This window comes from Adiantum capillus-veneris, chromosome 19 (assembly GCF_014529385.1).
Source record: "Adiantum capillus-veneris isolate H3 chromosome 19, ASM1452938v2, whole genome shotgun sequence".
Taxonomy (NCBI): Eukaryota; Viridiplantae; Streptophyta; class Polypodiopsida; order Polypodiales; family Pteridaceae; genus Adiantum; species Adiantum capillus-veneris.
Genome location: NC_140949.1, coordinates 50934926 through 50954070, shown reverse-complemented (window position 1 = coordinate 50954070; position 19145 = coordinate 50934926). Strand labels below are relative to the sequence as shown.

Sequence of the window (19145 nt, the reverse complement as noted above, 5' to 3'; positions counted from 1 at the left end):
CACCCTTTCTTTGAGAAGCAATAAAAGCCTGTTCAATTGCATGCTGCCTAGTCCTGTTTTTTTCTCGAAAGTGACTCTTGCAACAACAATGTGCATAATGCATCAAACTTGACAACTTCAGGATTTCCTTGGGTCATAAGTCTCCAAGTACTAGCGAAAGTCTGGTAAGAATCTGGTAAGGCATCAAGAACAGTATGCACAAGGGAACTGTCTGAAATGACTTCACCTACAGAAATAAGTTGCTCTTTGATATCCTTGACACCAGCAAGGAAAGTGTCCATATCATCTTCCTCATGCATAATCTCCGATTCCAGCCTTTACACAACAAAGCAATTTTAGCCTCATTGCGGCTTGCATAAAGACCTGCCAGAATATCCCAAGCCTGTTTTGCAGATTTTGTTGAACGAATGTGAGGAGTAATAGTGCGCTTCACAGACAATGCAATCAATGCATGAGCCTGCGCATCCTTTACATCCCAACGAGCTTGTTCTACCATAGGCAAAACAACTCTAACAGAAACAATCCTTGCAGCAAGACCTGCAACATCCTCAACATCGCGTACATCCTCAGAACCAGGACGTACATCATTGCCCTGCACAATATTCTAGACGCCCTTTGACACAAGAACATGTTGCATCATATAAGCCCGCATAGGATAATTGTCCCCATCCAATCTGTCCTCAACAACAAACATCTTGAACACATCTGTGTTGTTGTCAACCATGGAAAATGTATACACTTGATGTGAAAACTGCCCAAAATGAGGAGAAACTGAGTGAGACTAGCACATGCTATATAGCACAACCCGCAGTAGACTGTATGGGACCTATTATGCAGTATTTGGCACTGACCAAAATTCTGCACAAAATGATGAAATTGCATGCGCAGACCTGGCTGTAGTGGAAACGGAGGCCGAAATGAGCCCGAATCAGAAATCTGAGCAGACTGCGAACGCTCGACAAAGCTCACATAAATCAAAGAAAGTGAGCAGGTGTGTGCTGGAACTATTGGCGACGAAGCCCAGGAGGACGCAACCTGCTCTGATACCAATTGTTGGAATTAGGGTTGCAGGAAAACACACACAACTGGGAGAGGATGAAGGAAGCTTAAGGCACACAACAAAGAGTGTATTACTTAGTGTGCAATGGAAAGATAGGTTGCCCTAGAGTGATGGGCGTATATACAATTCACGGGGGAAAAAACCTCCTAAAGTGGGAAAAAATGCCCCGACGGTCCTAGCGTGTTCACACACATCACTACCACATGTATATGGTAACATTCTCTAGCTTGTTAAGGTATTGAATGATAGATTCCTACTGCAACCGGCTCACATGTGAGGGGGAGACAAAGTCAAAAAGTTTCCTTATCTTTAATACCAATTGTAGGGAGTGGGGGATCTACAAGCATGCGTGTATGCGTGCAATGAAGAAGGAGAAGAGAGGAGAGGTGTGTGGGTGGATCCAACCTTATAGTAGTAGAGCAACCCCTTATCCTTGTATATGCATAAGAATAAGGTATGACAAGTGGGTGGCTGAACACTATGTCAGCTTGGGGTAAGGCACACTACCTTTACCCCAACAATGGTGGCCTAGATAGCCCGTACAGTGTAGAAACACGTGAAGCAATTCGTGGTCACAAAACTCTCTCTCTCACACAAGTACCAAATACAAATGAGCTAAAGACAACCTCTCCTATATCTATCCCACTTACCCGGCTGCCGATTTGTGCTCTTTGCTCTATTACTTCACTATCCCATTCACATTACATGTGGTTGAGATGGTTTCAACGGTTGCACACCGTTAGTTTAACCTTATAAGACATGCTCAAAGTTCTTGCTTAGTGAAATTTACATTTGCTTTGAGATTTTGATTTTGACTTTTTGATCTTTATTGATTTTTTATAGTTATTTATTATTAAGTAAAAAAGGTTAGAAAATTAAGCCCAAATTATTATGATTGGGCAAAAAATTAGCTAAAATTATTATCTCACTCCTTAATCACTAGAACTCTTGAGACTTCAAATGATGGACTTCACTAGAATTCTTTATAGACTTTAGATTGTAGAAATATAGCCTTTCCAAGTCATTGTTATACAAAAATAAGAGAACCATCAAAAATTCATAAAAAGCGCAGTTTTTACAACATATACACATCAACACCCAATTCATTTCGTTGGGTTTGGGTTTATTTTCCTATTTGTTCGGTGTTCTCCCCCTTCCTGCTATATGGAGTTGTCATATCTCTTAGTGATGTTTGTCTTCTACATAGTCTATTGGCCCCACAAGAATTTGGTAAATGCGTTTTGCATTTAGTGTCATCATGGATTTTTGTTTCAATTTTTCCTCTTGATTATCTCATTTTGCTATTTATCATGCTTGTCATTTGGGTTTCTAGGGTTAGGAATTTCATAAAAATTTTCTTTCTCTCCCCACAATTATGTTTTCAGTCTCTAACACATTTCACTTTTCATCATCTGCATCTTCGTACAAATGTGTATGTTCACAAGGATCATCCTAAGGTTTCCGTTGATTTGGAGATCTCTTATGGAAATTTTGTCTCTCACTCGCATGCATAATGTTTTATTTCCCATACATTTTTCTATGTTGTCACTTAGGTCCTCTTGAACCATTTGTAGGGGAACATTATTGTACCCGTCATCCTCACAAAACGTGGTAGGAGTCACCTCATTTATGCATACATTTAATGTGGCTAGCATTTGAGTCCTTCCAAGGGGCTCAACAATATTTTTGGGGAAGGGTTCTGGTATATATCCATCGTCCCTCATTGGCCTCTCTAATTTACAATCTTCCTTGAGTAGCTCAATACATTCAGATGCACTGCACATCCAAAAGTATTTTTGCATTTGAAGCCATGCGAGAAATTTGGGTTTATTTTTTTGTAGCTCAATCAAGTTCCTCAAGTGGTGTCTTTGTGGCATTTCTATAAGAATGATCACTCAGGTTCACTCTCATAGTCGTGTTGTCATGCCTCAAATAGAGGTGATCAAAACCCCAATCTTGGACCATTTTAAGCTGTCGTATAAATGGAAATCCCAAAATAATATCAAAATTGTTGTCCTTTTCAAAATTTTCTCTTTGTGAATGCATGCTCGTATTCAATTTCACAGGATGTGACTGTTATTTTCTTTAGCATTCCCATGGATCTTTCAACATAGCCATCTAATTGTAGTTTCATGTGGGTTTTATTTGGGATTGATTTTCCCAAATATTCTTTTGTAGCTATGGATTCACTTGCTCCACTATCAAGAATAGCCAATGTTTTGAAATTTCTATATTCCACTGGAAGGGTGGTGTTCCCTTCTCCTTCACAATAATCTTCCACTTCATCTATAGACACTTACTTGTTGGTGCTCTTTTGTTTTGCACATTTTGTTTCCTTTGGTTATGATTCCATGGTTTTGAAGGGAAAACTTAGGCCCATTTTTTCCAAGTTCTTCTCCACTGTGGCCCACACCTATGGTTTAATCTTTAGCAATTTGACTAGCGTTATGGTACATTGGATGGGAGTAGACATCAATTTCTACAAACTCTTAAAATTGATCATTTCAAGAATAACTTTCCATTTGATGGCATAACTCTAACTTTTGGCTTGGCTTCATGTTCTCTTATGTAAGAGGGTAAGGATCTCAAGGTGCATGGTTTGCTACCCTTGGATGATGAAAATCCAATGTCACCATAAAGGGACTAAATATTTAGATTTTGATGCTCTTGCTTCATGTTTATCCCCAGGATTGGAGTAGATTGGTAGTTTACACTTCTCTTCTTTGCATTTCTAATGGCTTTTGATAATTTGTTCAACCATGGCTCTTAGATATATTGGATAGGTGCTATCAAATATGACCTATTGCCATCCATGGTGTTTGCAACCACGGGATTTCCAAGTTGGATTTCCAACTCGTGGACAATTTGTGATGGGTTCCACTTTCCATTGTAGTTTTGGTTCAACTTTTTTCCGTTTTCTCATTTTGCGAAAACGGCAAAAAGACGGTTTTTATCAAAGCTTGTACTATTTCTATCAGTTTTTTACACATTTTCCACCTCTGTTTCTCGATATATCATCCATGTTTGCTCTAGTATTTGGTTAGTCTTCAGCCTAGCCTAGTATGCTTGCAATAAAGCATCTAATGTCTCCAAGACTTTGTCTACCAACATCGAACCTCCTGAAGTAATAGTAGGGGTTTTGTTTGGTACTATAGTAGAAGGCTCTTTTTCCTAATGTTATTTCAACTATTTGTGCTACCATGGTTGCTTGTTTATGCTCTTGTGTGGTTTTCATCTTCTCCCTCTTGGCCTTCCAGGATTTGCATTGAGTCATCATGGACTTGACATCCGATTCCATTGGGTTCACCTCAACAAGCTTCTCTTCATCACTCTTTTCGTTCATGGCCTCTTGAGCTTGGGCTCTTGCTACCATGTTGGCAAGAGAAATTCGCTTTGAATCCGATCCACTTGAACTCGATAAAATGCCTATCACATTCATCGGTGTCTTTCCTACTTTATCCGGATGTTTCAAGCAGTTTGGAATAAGACGTGATTTGCCACAATCTAAACAAAACCAAAGATTCTCGTTGTTTCTCCTTTGAGTGGACAATTCCAGTCATAACATGGTCCCATGGGTTGTGATGGTTGTTGCAGTTATGGGGTTTGTCCTTGTCTGGGTAAATATGCCATGTCTGGGTTGGCTATGAACATCACATTGTTTTTGTTCGCTAGATAATGATCCCTTGTTGGTTGAGGCACATACGATGGTTGGTCAACTGACTGAGTGTTTTGCCATGGAGAACATGGTGCCCATTCATATGAAATGGACTTTGTTGTTATATAAGCTTCATTAGACCCTTCATAGTATGCTTAAACAGGCACTAGAGCTGATTTTCCTAACATTCGGTTGATTGAGTGTATCTAACAAAAACTCTGGTGGTTGTTGTCCTAGCACTGATTGCGGTCTCTCGATTCCCACCACAACATTATTTTGGCCCATTGGATATCTTGGTAGCGGTGGTTGGTGAATAGGTGGAGGATTATAAGATCGCTCTCTCACCAAATTACAATTGTGATAACACTCATTGGTTTCATGATTGGTCCACATTAGTTCAATGGCAGACCATTTTGGTTTTCAAAGTACATCTTGGCTATGTGTAGCATTGAGTGGTAGGATGATCGCCCTCATATATGTCACATTTCTTCGTCTGAGCTTGTTTGATGTTTTGCGTTTGTTTGAAAATTTGATTTATGATTCTTACCACTTCCTTCGCGATTTTCTCTACATTCTTCATTGTTTGAAAATATGATTCATTTTTCTTACCACTTCTTCCATGATTTGCTCTACGTTGGCTACGTATTGTGCGGTTTTTGTTTTTCTAGGTGCATTCTTATTTCTTGTTGAGCTACTTTCATTGGTCGATGCACTAGTTTCCTATGGTACTTCACCATAAGCTTTGCAATTGTTCACAAGATACAAAGCTTCTTTAGCTAATCCTTAGAGAGAAAATGAAGATCCTATTTCAGCATTTCATTTCTAGATTCCTGTCCACGCCCTGGCATTTATAGACGAGGCCTAGTGTGCCACATTTTTTTTACTTTAGCGAGCCGGGGGGCCGGGCACGGAGCCCGGCCTACTCTCGCAAGGTGAAGCCACACATTCGATGCCTCCGTTCAGTAGGGGAGAAACGATTTTCTCATGTCTTTCAGAGTCGACTCACGATGTTGCGCGCAGACATACATAGAAGGGAGGGAGAGAGAGAGAGAAAGAGAGAGAGAGCGAGCAAGCGAGGTAGCTTGAGCTATGGCTTTTCGTCTTTTAGTAATCCTCGTAGCGGCCCTCGGAGTTTTGATAACAACGGACCCTTTCAAGCTGAGTCCTCTTGCAGAGCTGCCAAGCTTTAAGGCTAAGGCGATTACTCCACCTATCCCTCGCCCCGGCAGCCTTCCTTTCCCCCGGGACCATCACAACAAGCTGCAGCAGGCCTCGCGCGTGCGCTTCCTCTACGATGTCATGGGTCCTGAGAGCCTGGCTTTTGACTCCAAAGGTAGAGGTCCTTATACTGGGATTGCCGACGGTCGCATCATGCGATGGGATGGCAGTGGATGGACTCCCTTTGCCACGCTTTATCCAAATGGGTAAGTTTTCTTTAAAGTTACAAACTCTTCAGCATGCGCGCGCGCGCGCGCACACACACACACACACACATGCACACTCATCCTCACATATACACATAAGCGACGTGTGTCCATACCCCTTGTAATTATCTATCTCTGTATAAAATAAAAAAAATATTTTTACGCGTGTGTAATATATATATACACTTTTATGCATTCATGTACATACACATATATTTTTCGTTTGGATATCTTAAAAGGGATAACAAGCCTAGCTTTTTAAAATGACAAGCAACACCATGCCTTCTTTGTAAGTGCGCTGATTTACTCGGTAGGGAGTTTCGGGTGCGGCCGCATAATCAAAAGCTTGATGCCACCTATGGAGGTCTTATTTTGATGGTGGCGAGATTGGCTGGCCAAATGGTCCTACGGACCTTACTTTATCTCTCTCAAGGAGTTGGAGAAGCTTGAGCAAAACCAACATTCATGGATCTCAAAATGCTTGAATTTCATCTTTAATCTTTCTCGTTTGTACTCGGCAAGCATTTGGACACATATGGAGTATGACCAATGGTTGGAAGATCTTGAACCACTTGGATAAAGTCGATGATAGGGTTGGGAATTTGATTTCCTCGGAGGATATAGCTATCATCTTGATGACACTTCTCTCTTCCGAGTGTGTGCTTTCTTTTAAACCTTGATTACTTTAGGAAGGACCACTGATTTGACATGGGAGGAGCTTATTCCCGTGCAGTGTGACATGAAACATTTCGGGGTTTCGTGCGTTTTGGGGTTTCGAGGTTTCTGAAATGTTTCGTTTCAGGGCTCAAAGAAAGTGAAATACATGTTTCGTTTTACATGTATGTACCTATAATTATACATTGAATATACATATAAATTTACCTATCAAAACATGTGAAATACCAAAATCTAGATGTGAGACTTGAGTCATGAGTAAACAAGGTATCGATTTTGTGAAGCGGCCTGGCTTTAAAAATCCCCAAATGGGTGGTTTAAGGTCAATTGGTCAAAAGGGGGCAAAAAAAAAAGCTGACTCGTTTCGCCCGTTTTGCCCGAAACGTTTTGGCTGTTTCAAGGTTTCAGAGGGCCGAAACGTGTTTTTATGTCACATTGTTCTCATGGTGTTGGATAAGGAGGACTAGTTATCTAGATTTAGAGGTGGCTTTGAGGCTCTGAATAAATAGTCATCCAGATAAGCAAAGTAGAAGCAAAAGGCATCGGAAGAGGATAACTCTTGATTTGGTCGAAGATCCGAGAAGGAGTTGATATGCTGTAAGTGTGGTGAACAAGGATACATTCAAACGAATTGTTTGAAAAAGTTGGATTCAGAGTGATGGTGAGACCGCTTATATTATTTAGTGAGTGAGAGGTTCTTTGTGGCTATACCCGGCCTTGTGAGGCTTTTTTGGAATCTAGGCATCGTGGAGAATTTTACTAATGTTTTGTCCAGATTAGCATCAAAGGGCCCTTATGAGTGGGCGCCCTATTTTTGCAGGTGATTTAACATTCCCTTCATTTATTGGATGTGGAGTTTTTGTGAGCAGTTCGGCAAACATGTTTGTGTTAAAATTATGCATCTCAAGTCACCCAATGCGATCCTATTTATTTATTTTGTCAGTTTGGGTATTTATTTTACTCATTTGACACAAGTTTGGGTCGGGCAATTCATGTGTGAGGTATTTAAGTCCCCCAGGAGCGTATATAAGAAGCTCTTTGCTCCCATTGTAACAATTAGTCTAATCATTGCCGATTGGTTGGTTGGTTCGATCAATCTCTTTCTCTCTCTAGTGCACTCTCTCTCTATCTCTACACTTCTGCATTATCGACTTTGACATGGTATCAAAGTAGGCGGCGTAGTGAGCGTGTGAAGGAGAAGAGAATAAGGGGATTGGAGCTTGCCTTTTCTGAACACTATGCATGCTGATTGGGTGAGACTTGCGAGGAGCTTCCGCGAGAAGAAGTCAAGACAAGGGATCTTGCAGGGGTCGAAGACTAAAACCTCGATATGGCTCCCTCGTGTTCAAACACTAGCAACAAACTCACCGGAGATAACTATGCTCAGCGCAAATTGATCATGCGTGTCACAAAGTGATGAGGTGGTGTGCTCAACTAAAAGGAAAATGGTTGAGAGAACAAAGAGAAACTGGAACCAGAAGAACTGAAGAAGTTTTGAACTCTGAATACGTGACCAAGAGGCCTAAAGGGGGTTAGGAATTAAAAACCTAACCCCTATTTGACTTAAAGAAACTATGGAGCACCGACCGAGGTACTTATTTGTCAAAGTCTTGGGTAGGGCAATTTACTGGGATTGCTATATAAGCAACCCGTTGCCTCCATTGTATACACATTCAGTTATCTATTGCCAAGGTTGATTGGTTCAGGAGACTCGTTTTCTCTCTCTCTCTCTCTCTCTCTCTCTCTCTCTCTCTCTCTCTCTCGTGCTCACTCCCCTTGGTCTCTATGCTTCCGCATCGTCGTCTTTGACATGGTATTAGAGCTTGCTGTAGCTCGTGCTTGAAGGCCTTGGCGTGAATGAGCTGTCCTATGAAGAGAGAAGAACTTCGTCGTCGGTGTCCAATCCCTCCCACACGCTGCCGTGAGCGTTTTAAAACGCTAGGCAACCCCCTGTTCTCTCTCCTGTTGCTGGCTGTGAAGCATTGGAGAAAGCGTTCTAAAACGCTGTTTGTTTGCAAGTGCCCCAGCCACAGCGTCGAAGTCCCCCCCCTACTCCCGTGGCAGCGTTTTAAAACGTTGTCCCCAGCATCCCTTATCGGAAGAAGACCCGCCCCCTTGAGCTTGCGTTTTGAGACTCGCCCTGTCATCGACGCCCCTGCCCCTCCCATCTGCATTTCGAAACGCTGTATTGACAGCAGCTAGGCAACTCAAAGGCAACGGCGCCCTGACCCCCTCCTATCTGTGTTTTGAAACGTCGATTGGCGGCCTAACCTCCCCTCCCTCCACTCATTGACCACCCCCGTTCTCCTTGATGTGGCAGCGTTTCAAAACGCTATCCCGTAGGAGTCTCTCGGGGCTTTCGAGCAGTAGAGACAGTTGAGACGATTGCTCTCTTGGACGATTGGAGCGAGGAGATTGGAGCCTAGAGAGGGGTCGTGCCGAGCCTTAGGAGCAGCTTGGAAGAGGCTTGGAGATCGAATTGTACGGGGAGTGCCAAGCTTTGAGTGGCCAATTGGTGGGACTTTCGAGCGGTTTCGAGTTCCAAAGAAGGATAGGTGAGGGTGTGGAGCAGTTTGGCATAAGCCGTGGAGCGAATTGATATCGGCCTGGATGGAACTCTTAGCCCTTGCTATGCACAATTTATTGTGGAGCTTTGGATTTGTTCGAGGCCTACCACAAGGCAAACGTGAAAGTGGCTATCGGTGACAGAGTTTCGGATTTTAGAGATGGATAGCAGATTGTGCGGAGCCCATTGCGTGTGGAGTTCCCTTTGCGGTGGAGTTGAAGCGGCTTGGATCTTTTTTGGCTTGGTTTGTACGGATATTTTTTGGAGTGCGAGAAGGTACCCGATTACCAGATCTTGCAACTTCAAAATGACCTCCCCTTGCTCGAGCAACCGTGACGACAACAACCAAAAGCAACAAGTGGCTATGGATAACGGATCATCAACCATCCATTTAGCGGCCTATGCAATGACACAGTCCTCAAGGAACCTGACAAATTGTTTTGGCTCGAGTTCGTGAAGTAAAAGCAAATGGAGGAGTTCGCTAGAGGACAGCCGCAATGATCAGTTGGATAAGGATGGCAGTACCAGTTCTCAGTTAGCTACCTTGGTACCCACGCGGTACGACGAGAGTTGTTATAAATGTGACTTGGCGCTTTGTTTGGCTCGAGAGTTTGAAGCCAAAGGCAAAAGCAGGAACTCACAGGAAGACAAAGATAAAGGCAAGCTGGACAAAGATTACGGTAATAAAGATTTGACAGAGGAGATCAGCATGGCTTGTGGCCGTGGCCACAGTGGCCTCGACGTCAGATTTTAGTCAAATGACAGGTGTCACCACTAGCTTCAACCAGAGAGAGGCTTGTGAGTGGCAGAGAGGGGCAAGCCATGCTCCCTATAATTAATTTGGACCCTTGTGTTGGAGTTCAAGTTATTGGTGTTTGGACCCGTAGGTCAGAGTTCAATGCACATGCATCTGGCAGGGAACCAATCAGACGTCTAAAACACTATGGATGAACACGCCAATTCATTGTTGTTGGTCAGATTATGGACAAGATGTGTTCCAACAGTTCATTATCTTGGAGTTTTATATTTTGAACGTGATGTGTTCACAGTTCACGAATGGGGATTATTGGATGTAGTATGGTCTACAGTTCAAAGTCTCTACAAAAGAAACCGATGCTGAAGATGGCATTACTTTCAAGTTTAAAGTTAAAGAGAACAACACCGAGGTGTATCCAGCATCCCAGCCGGTGTTGGGGTGTCCATGGTAGCTTCTTCATCGACTTGGTCTCACTATTGATGTCCACTATGAGCTGCAGAGAGGGTTTTAAAGTTTAGGCATCTCAAGTGAACTGCCCAATGTGATCCCATTATTTAGTTTGGCTTTTAGGTATTTATTTTACTTATTTGTCAAAGTCTTGGGGCAATTTATTAGGATTGCCATATAAGCAACCCCTTGCCTCATTGTATACACATTCAATTATCTATTGCCAAGGTGGATTGGTTCAGGAGACTCTCGTTCTCTCTTTCTCTCTCGTGCTCACTCCCCCCCTTGGTCTCTACGCTTCCGCATCGTCGACTTTGACAAGAGGAGGAGACTTCATCCTCTTCTAACAGTTCACGTAATGAACTGGATAAGAAGAACAAGGAATTCAAGGATGGGGTCAAGCAGTCAAGTTTGACACGTTTTGAGGCTATTAGGACACCCATGGAGCCCTTGAATTCATACCTCAGTTTGACGTCGCCTTCTCGGGAGGTCGTTTCTAATGCTTCAAGATGCGAAGGGCAGTATCTTACTTGAAAGAAAATGCATAGACATGGTGGTCTACTCTGTTTGTGTACAAAGAAGCACTTAAGAAGATGATAAAATTCAAGAGGATTCTCACATCTTCTTGGATAATGGAAGAATATGAAGAAGATGCCATCACGGCTCGGTATCATCTGAGAATGAATAAGAAAGACACTTTGGATGACTATTGCTAGAGGTTTTGGGATCCCTATTTGCTAGTGTTCTCATTTCGGAGGGTCACTTTGAAGGACCAGATTGAGTGGTTTTGCTGTGGTTTTCAAAAAGAGATTTGACGGTATTTTTTACAGTAGACAAACTCTATTCATAGACTTATGGGACATGTCAAGCAAGGTTTTGGTATGCATGCTGGCTCATTGACTTATCCTATGGACAAGCCAGCGTCCACGTCAACAGGGCAAGAGTCTTTAACTGAAGAGAAAGAACCAAGAGAATTGGATGAAAGTTCATCAAAGGATTCCGGAGAAGTAAGGGAATGAGATGATAGTGCATCTCAAGGTTCCGACGGAGCAAGGAAATTTACTGATGGTTCATGAGAGAATTTCGACGATTGAGGTGCGTGTGGATAGGGAAGGCCAATGGGGCTACCAACAGGTCACGCGGAACAAGAAAAGTAAGCCAGGTCTACTGGATAATTTGGTCACGGGTACTTTTTGGCCCTCGATGCAAAGTGGATGAAGGAGGAGAACATCGCAAATTCTCTTCAAAGAGAGTTGTACCTTGAAGCTTTTGGAATATTAGCAGTGTCTATGCCAAAAGTTACCGATCGATAGGTTGAATCTGGTGAGGTGCGGATTGCACAAGAGGGGAACCACTTCACTTCTTTGTCACATATTGCTTAGATTGAATAAAGTCACTAATTTTTCTTCGAGATTTTACGGATACTGACAGGCTGCCAGTATTTTGCAGAATGACTGAAAATATGTGCATCAAGAGTTCTAGATGGGATGAGATGGCTAGATTGAATGATTGAAACACGGTGTTTGAGTGTGAACGAAGTGTGTGATTTTATGAACTGCATGCTATGTGGATGCACTATCTTGTGGGGATGGTCATGGTCATGGTTTACTTGATTGAAATGTGAAAAGAAAGGATGTGAATCTTTGATAGTGACAAGATTTAGTAGATCAAGACATCCGTGAAAAGATCAGCGCGGTCTGGATGTGATTGCTAAATGGTTACAATGATCATGATTTGTATCTGAGACCCTCGATAGAAATGTGAATGATCACTGGCTAATGTCTTTGTAGAAGTCTTGGATTGGTGGAGCCTAGTGCGTGAGTACATAGTCATTGCCTACTGAACAAAGTTTTTGTCCTTTGGCTGTTTTGCAGGTGTAATCGAGGGCGATTATGATTCTTTCAAGAAGGGGGAATGTCACAAAGTGATGACATGGCGTGCCCAACTGAAAGGAAAATGGCCGAGAGGACAAAGAGAAAGTAAAACTAGAAGAATTGAAGAAGTTTGAACCCCGAAGATGTAGCCGAGAGGCCTAAAGAGGGTTAGGAATTAAAACCTAACCCCTACTGACTTGAAGAAGTTATGGAGCACCGGCGGTGGAGCCTAACCTAAAAATGTCAAAAGCTTGATCTCTGGCTGAGGGCACTATTGTACGGATTTTCGCGATTTGCGCTGCTGATTTTTGCAGATTTTGCGCAAGGCTTTTGAGAGCAAAGCTTTTGGGTGTTCGTGCTTTTAGATCTGATGCTTTTGGGCATCCCTTGTAAGTTTAAAAGAGTCCAGAGGGCCACTCTTCCGTGGAGCAGCTATACGCAAAGTCTTGGAGAGAGTTGGACCCTCGAGAGTTGTACTTTGCGAAGAGCAATAATAAAGAAACACCGAAAGGGGCGCCAATCTTTGGGGCCAATGTGTCTTGGCTCAAAATCGGCAGTGTCATGTTGACTCTCCTTTTCTCTCTCTCTCTCTCTCTCTCTCTCTCTCTCTATTCTTGTTCAGTGATTTTGCAATTTTTGTTCTTGTGTTGTTATTGATTTCTCGCTTGGAGTGTCCAGGTGTGTAACAATGCATCTATGGTTCCTATGCAAAGGTTTGTGGGACATCGTCAATGGAGTGGAGATAAGCCATATGAGGTCCAGCAACAAGAGGTGGACTCGACTTGTCTATTCAATCATGCGTAGATTGGGAGGCGAGTAATGCGAGGGCAATGCCAACCACACACACACACGCAATTGATGACGTGGCAATAGTACGGACGCTCCGGAAATTACGTTGACAGTGTTGACGTGGCAAGCCGTACAGATTTCCGCGTTTTGCGCTGACATGTTGACGTGGCAGGCTGTACGGATTTCCGTAAATTACGCTGGCAGCTTTTGGGCATTGTTTTTTGAACCAGTTGCTTTTGAGTTTGAAGCTTTTCACCGTAATTGCTTTTCAAGCCAAGGGCCTAGGGCCTTTAAATATGAGGTTAGGGCTCATTCTGTGGCATGCTTCCTGGAGAAGGTGCAGAGTCTGGAGTACCGGCTTGTACTTTGTTGATATATAGAAATACCGAAAGGGGCGCCAAGGTTTGGGGCCAATACTCTCTGGGGTGGAATTCCGCCACTCCGTGTTGCGTGCTCTCTCTCTCTCTCTCTTTCATTTCAATTGTTATTGAAGTGCTAAGAGTCTGTTAGTCTGCTCTTTTCTATTGGCAAGTGGTGCTCGTCTTGTGACAGTGGTTTTAGAGCATCAGGCTTGTGCTTTTCTGAAAGCATACCGGTCCTACAAAAGAGTAGACAGAGCAAGATCGCACTTCCAAAGTTCATTGGAAATTTTAACTTTGTGCTCCGACCCCGGACGTATTAGCCAGTGCCACCCTTACTTCATCGCGCATGGGGCGCACTCCCGTCTTCACCGCTCATGTCTAACAAGGCATAAGCCAAAAAGATTACTTGCAAGAGAAGGATCCAAGATTTGTTTCGAGTCACTGTTTTTCTCAAAAGTAGTGCCATGTAGATGTTGATGTCTATAGCTACCAAGCAACACACTCCAAGTACTTGTCAAGCTTTCAAGAAATTTTTTGCGCGAAGTTATATGGTTTCTAACATCTTCCTTCGGAGTGCAACTTCTGGCAGAGTGGGGTATCCTGAAATGCTTGCCATGGAAACCCTAGCAGATTACAACTTGAAATTTCTAGACATCTCTCAGCAGGTGTCTTTTGTTGATAACCTTGGAGGTCCGATGTGATTGCTATGTTTTGGGACTACCATCGCTGCCAGAGGAACAATGTCTGTCCAAGAGCTGATGGACCATGTTATGCTCGGCTACGACCTTATGGAAGAAATCTAACCCTAATTTTTGGTGCAGGTTTCATGATGAAAAGTCAGTCGACTTTTTGAGCTCGGGTAATGTCGAGATTGCTTTTTAAGTTTGAAGTCTGTTTGAGGACTTGTTTGGTGAGCCTGCTTGGAATTTGTTTGAAATGAATGGTATCTGTTTTGAGCCTGTTTTGGTGCCGATTTGAAATGTTTGACTCTGGTTTTAATAGTGGTTTCAATAATTGGTGATTTTACTCCCGGGTGGAGTAGCGAAAAATGTTGTTTTGGTATTGTTTGAACCTCCGAACGACGCAGACGGGATGTCTGGGGAGTGCTTGATTATATGCTTGAAAAACATTATTGTTGTTACTCCCGGCCCGAACCCGGATGGTTATGTGGGAGGAATATTAAGAAGTCTGAGCAGTGGTTACTCTCAGCACCTCCAAACGACGCAGGCTGCGGTCTGGGGGGCGTTTGGTTGTAAAAGGCCTCTATATCTCCCGGCCCGGACCTTTTTAGGTTATGCGGGAGGAGTGATGAGGGAGTTGTTGAATATTTCTTGGCCCGGACCTTGTTAGGTTATGCGGGAGGAGTGTTCATCGGCATCTTTATGTTTCTATGTCTTGTAACATGCATATGTGAGCATTTGTGTTGCATTGTGATGTGCCAACTACTGAATATTCCTAAATGGATGAGATTGCCTGGCTATGTAATTTTAGTGCATCAAGACACCGGTGGAAGATCAGTGCGGTCTGGGTGTGATGGCTAATTTTACTACGCCGAAATATCAAGAGTTCCGTACAAGGTTCTTTTACTTGATAAGAGAGATGTGCAATAGACAGAGAGAGAAGAGAATGAGTACTGTGAGTGAATAAGAGAGAGAATAACACGAGATGGGGTCCCAAAGTTCCAAACCCCCTTCCAAGGGCCCCCCACTCTATTGCTAGAGTGGTAATTGCTTTAGATTGCACAAATGATGATACTATGGTTCTAGATGTTGAGATGCTGATGGGATCATGGCACATGCAATGGAGGCTTAAACTTGACGGTACGGAGAGGCTAAGGGCTGAAATCTAAAAACGCTAGTGGATTTGACTGTTAGGTGCAGCGGAGTGAATGTTTGAACTTTGCTCAAGATGAGTGCTCCGAACTGTGCTCAAGGTTCCTTTTGTTCTTATGGAAGGGAGAGCCTTTCGTTCTTAATGAGAGTGTGCAATGGACACAAACAAAGTGAATGGACACTGTGAATGAAGGGGCATGAGACTGAGAGATAGAGAAGAGAGTACGACACCAAAGACGTTGTAAAACCCTCCTCCAAAGGCCCCACTCTCTATGGCGAGAGTGGTCTACTTATGATTGCACAAATCTCTACAATGCTTGGACTTGTCGACGATGTCGACGACGATGAGGACGACGACGAGACGGGCTGAAATCTGAAAATGCTAAGGGCTGAAATCTGCAAATCTTGTATCTGCTGAATTCTGACTCTATGTCGGTGACGATGTCGATGATGACAATGCGACGACGACGCGCTGAAAACGCAGATGCTGAAATGTGCGTTTTCCGGGCTGAAACTGTAAACCTTGTGGAAACTGACCGTGCGGCGAGGAACTACTGCGGGAAGGTGAGATCTGCGAGGTTCAGGACTTGATCTGCGATGTCTAAGGGCTGAAAACTGAAAACACTAAGGTTTCTTGATGTTCCGTCGCGGTGAATCTGCAAAACGCTGGGTGATGATGCAGATGCAAAAACGCTGTTAGCCATTCCCTGTTACTATGGTCCACATTGTTAAAACGCTTGGCCATTCCCTGTTAGCCATTCCCTGTTACTATGGTCCACATGCCGTGTTTCATCGACTTCCAAAGCCAATTTTCCACCTATTTAGCGAGTTTACATATTTATTAGCTATTTCACCCATTTATGGGGTCGTGGGGTTTTCCAAGCTGAGTAGGGCAAACTTGGGTTTGTCCTATGTAGGCAGCCCCGGCCCTCCCCCCCGGTACTTATGGCATGTTGTTATGCAGATTACCAGCGTTTTTGGGCTCACACTGTCTCCCTAGGGTTTTCTCTCTCTAGCGTTTCTAGTTTGTTGCTCATCCTCTCTCTAGCGTTTTCTTGCAGGCACATCGATCTCCACACTCCAGCATTTCTGCATTTCGATCTCTCTTCTAGCCTCTAACGCTTCCTCTCCCAAGCGGTCTACACATCTTTGTGGTGGTGCTACACCCTCGGTGAGATCCTGTGCCCGTTCAGTGGGCCGTACGAGCTTGTGCCTTGACGGCGAGGAGATCCATCGCGATAGATACGAGATCTATTGACTGCTCGTCAGAGAGAGGTATCTTGATCGTGGTTGCAGACAAGTCTCTCATCCGATTCACCTTCTTTCCGTTGCACCTTTGACATGGTATCAGAGCCACGGCGTGCTCTTGAATCGGATCGGTGATTTGTGTGAGTTTGTGCTGCTGATTTTTCACGAGGGAAAGAGGCGGTAGCTATTTTTTTTTGTGTTTTTCACTCTTTTGGGGCTGATTTCGGCTGTAGTGTACGAATTTGCAGATTTTTTAATCTTCTACTTCGACCTAGTCGCATCACATGGCCAAATTTTCCAACATTATGGAGAGGAGTGATGATTCTAAGACATATTCAGCCCATGGTGACGAAGGACACCATGAGGATGGGATCGGCGGTGGTGGCAACACCGTCAATGAAGAATAAGGAGATTGGTCCCAGTTCTCTTCCGGCGTAGGTGATCAACCAATCAAGATACCTACACTCCCTACCTTTCCCTTGGATTGGCAATTGAATGGAGAGAACTATGCCATTTGGAAAGCAACCATGATGGCGGTCTTTGACTCTTACGAGCTTGGACAATTTTTCTCGAGCAACTTTCAAAAGCCAAAGGACCCAAAGGGAGCGAAGTTACGAGAGCGTGTCAATACGCGGATCCGATCCTTCATTATCCTCAATAGTACACCAGCGGTGATTGGCCACATACGGCTAATGCAAGATGCAAGGTTGATGTGGGATCGGCTTTCTTCTCTTTATGATCTAGTTTCTCCAATGAAGCGGATAGCCCTCGAGGTGCAGTTGAGAACCTTGATGTGAAGCACACTTGCATGCAGGATTACATTAACAAGATGCATGAGCTTCAAGAGGAGATACTTCATACGGGAAAGCTTATCAATTTGGAGGACATGGCCATTCAGCTTTTGGCCCAATTGCCTCCCTAGTACACCAACTTCTACTCTTCCTTCATTATGAGTGGACGACTGAATACTATCACTTGGGACGAGCTAGTTCCAATGGTTTTGAACCAAGAGGAGCGGTTCAAAACAGGGAAGAAGTCAGAGGCTCCGAAGCCTTAACCGGTTCTTCCAACAACAACAAGAAGCAGAAGGATAAGAAGAAAAGCACCAACACCAAAGACAAGAAGAGTGATGCCGAGCATGACGCCTTGAAGGCGGAGCGGCATTGCAACAATCGTGGTGAGAAAGGACATTATTGGAGCAAGTGTTCAAAGCAAGTTGGAGAGGCTTCGACTTCCTTGGCGGCAGTACTACAGCCACCGGCCTTTGTTCATTTGGAGATTCTCTCTCCGACGGACTCTCCGAGAACATCGGAGGCCATGGTGACATGCGAGTGGAGATAGTCGTGATTGGATTCTTGACATGGTGCCTCACAACACATGACACCCTCGAAGGATATATTGTCCAACAGGTGACGACACTGTGGTACCATCTTCATCGGCAACAAATCTGAAATTCCCATTAACAGCGAGGGTTCCCTGGAGCTCATTCCCGACAGCAGAGGGGTTATGGATACCTCCAAGGTACTATATGCTCCAAAGCTAGGATTTCATCTTATGTCCGTCCACGAGGTGTGCAAACTTGGCATGGAGGTGATCTTCTCAGAGGACTCGATATCTATACGGGATCGACACACCGGTATAGAAGTCAGAGGGGGCTCGGTAGAGAACGGCTGCTATCGGCTCCATGCTCTTTCTTTATCGATTCGGATACCCACGGGTGATTTATGGCATTACAGGTTTGGCCCTTTGAACAATGATGCCCTTCAACTTGCTTTTCGTGAGCACATGCTTCAAGGCTTACCGGATGTTGGGAGTAAGCATGGAAAATGCATTACTTGCATTCGTGGGAGACAACATCGTGAATCCATCCCGCGGCTTTCTACACGCTGAGCCACTGCCGTATTGGAGTTGGTTCACACTGGCCTTTGTGGACCTATGTAGACCCCTTCCGTTGGCAAGGCTCTTTACTTTATGTTATTGGTGGATGACTTTAGCTGCTTTACTTGGGCATATTTTCTACAGCATAAGCACAAGGCATTTGGCCTCTTCAAGAATTGGTGCACTCTTGTGGAGAAGAAAGCAATCATGTTTTGAAGACCATTCGATCGGACAAAGGTGGGGAGTTTACTTCCAATGCTTTCATTCAGTTTTGTATGGACCATGGTATCAAGCGAGAGCTTGCGAAGACTAATACACCTTCAGAGAATGGAGTTGTGGAGCGGAAGAATAGGACAATGGTAGAGATGGCACGGACCATGCTTGAGCATCGAGATTTACCTAAGTCCTTATGGGCTGAGGCAGTTGTGACAGCTGTCCACACCATAAACCGATCTCCAACCTCTTTAGTTCCAAAGAAGCCTACTTTGGTAAGAAGCCCGACGTCTCCCATTTTCGGATTTTTGGGGGTGATGTATCAAAGGACCAGAGGTGGAAGTTTGACCCCAAGACCCGAAGAG

At 43.9% G+C, this 19145-nt stretch overlaps 1 protein-coding gene across 1 annotated transcript in view; it reads left to right on the top strand.

Annotated features, from left to right (window-relative positions):
• The first annotated feature begins 5622 nt into the window (after positions 1-5622).
• The window catches only part of LOC147434002 (protein STRICTOSIDINE SYNTHASE-LIKE 3-like), a 45473-nt gene continuing 31950 nt past the window's right edge, over positions 5623-19145 (top strand). The window contains exon 1 of the mRNA XM_086490637.1: positions 5623-6139. Within this exon, the coding sequence (XP_086346763.1) occupies positions 5805-6139 (335 nt within the window). The 5' untranslated portion in view covers positions 5623-5804. The remainder of the gene's footprint in view (positions 6140-19145) is intronic.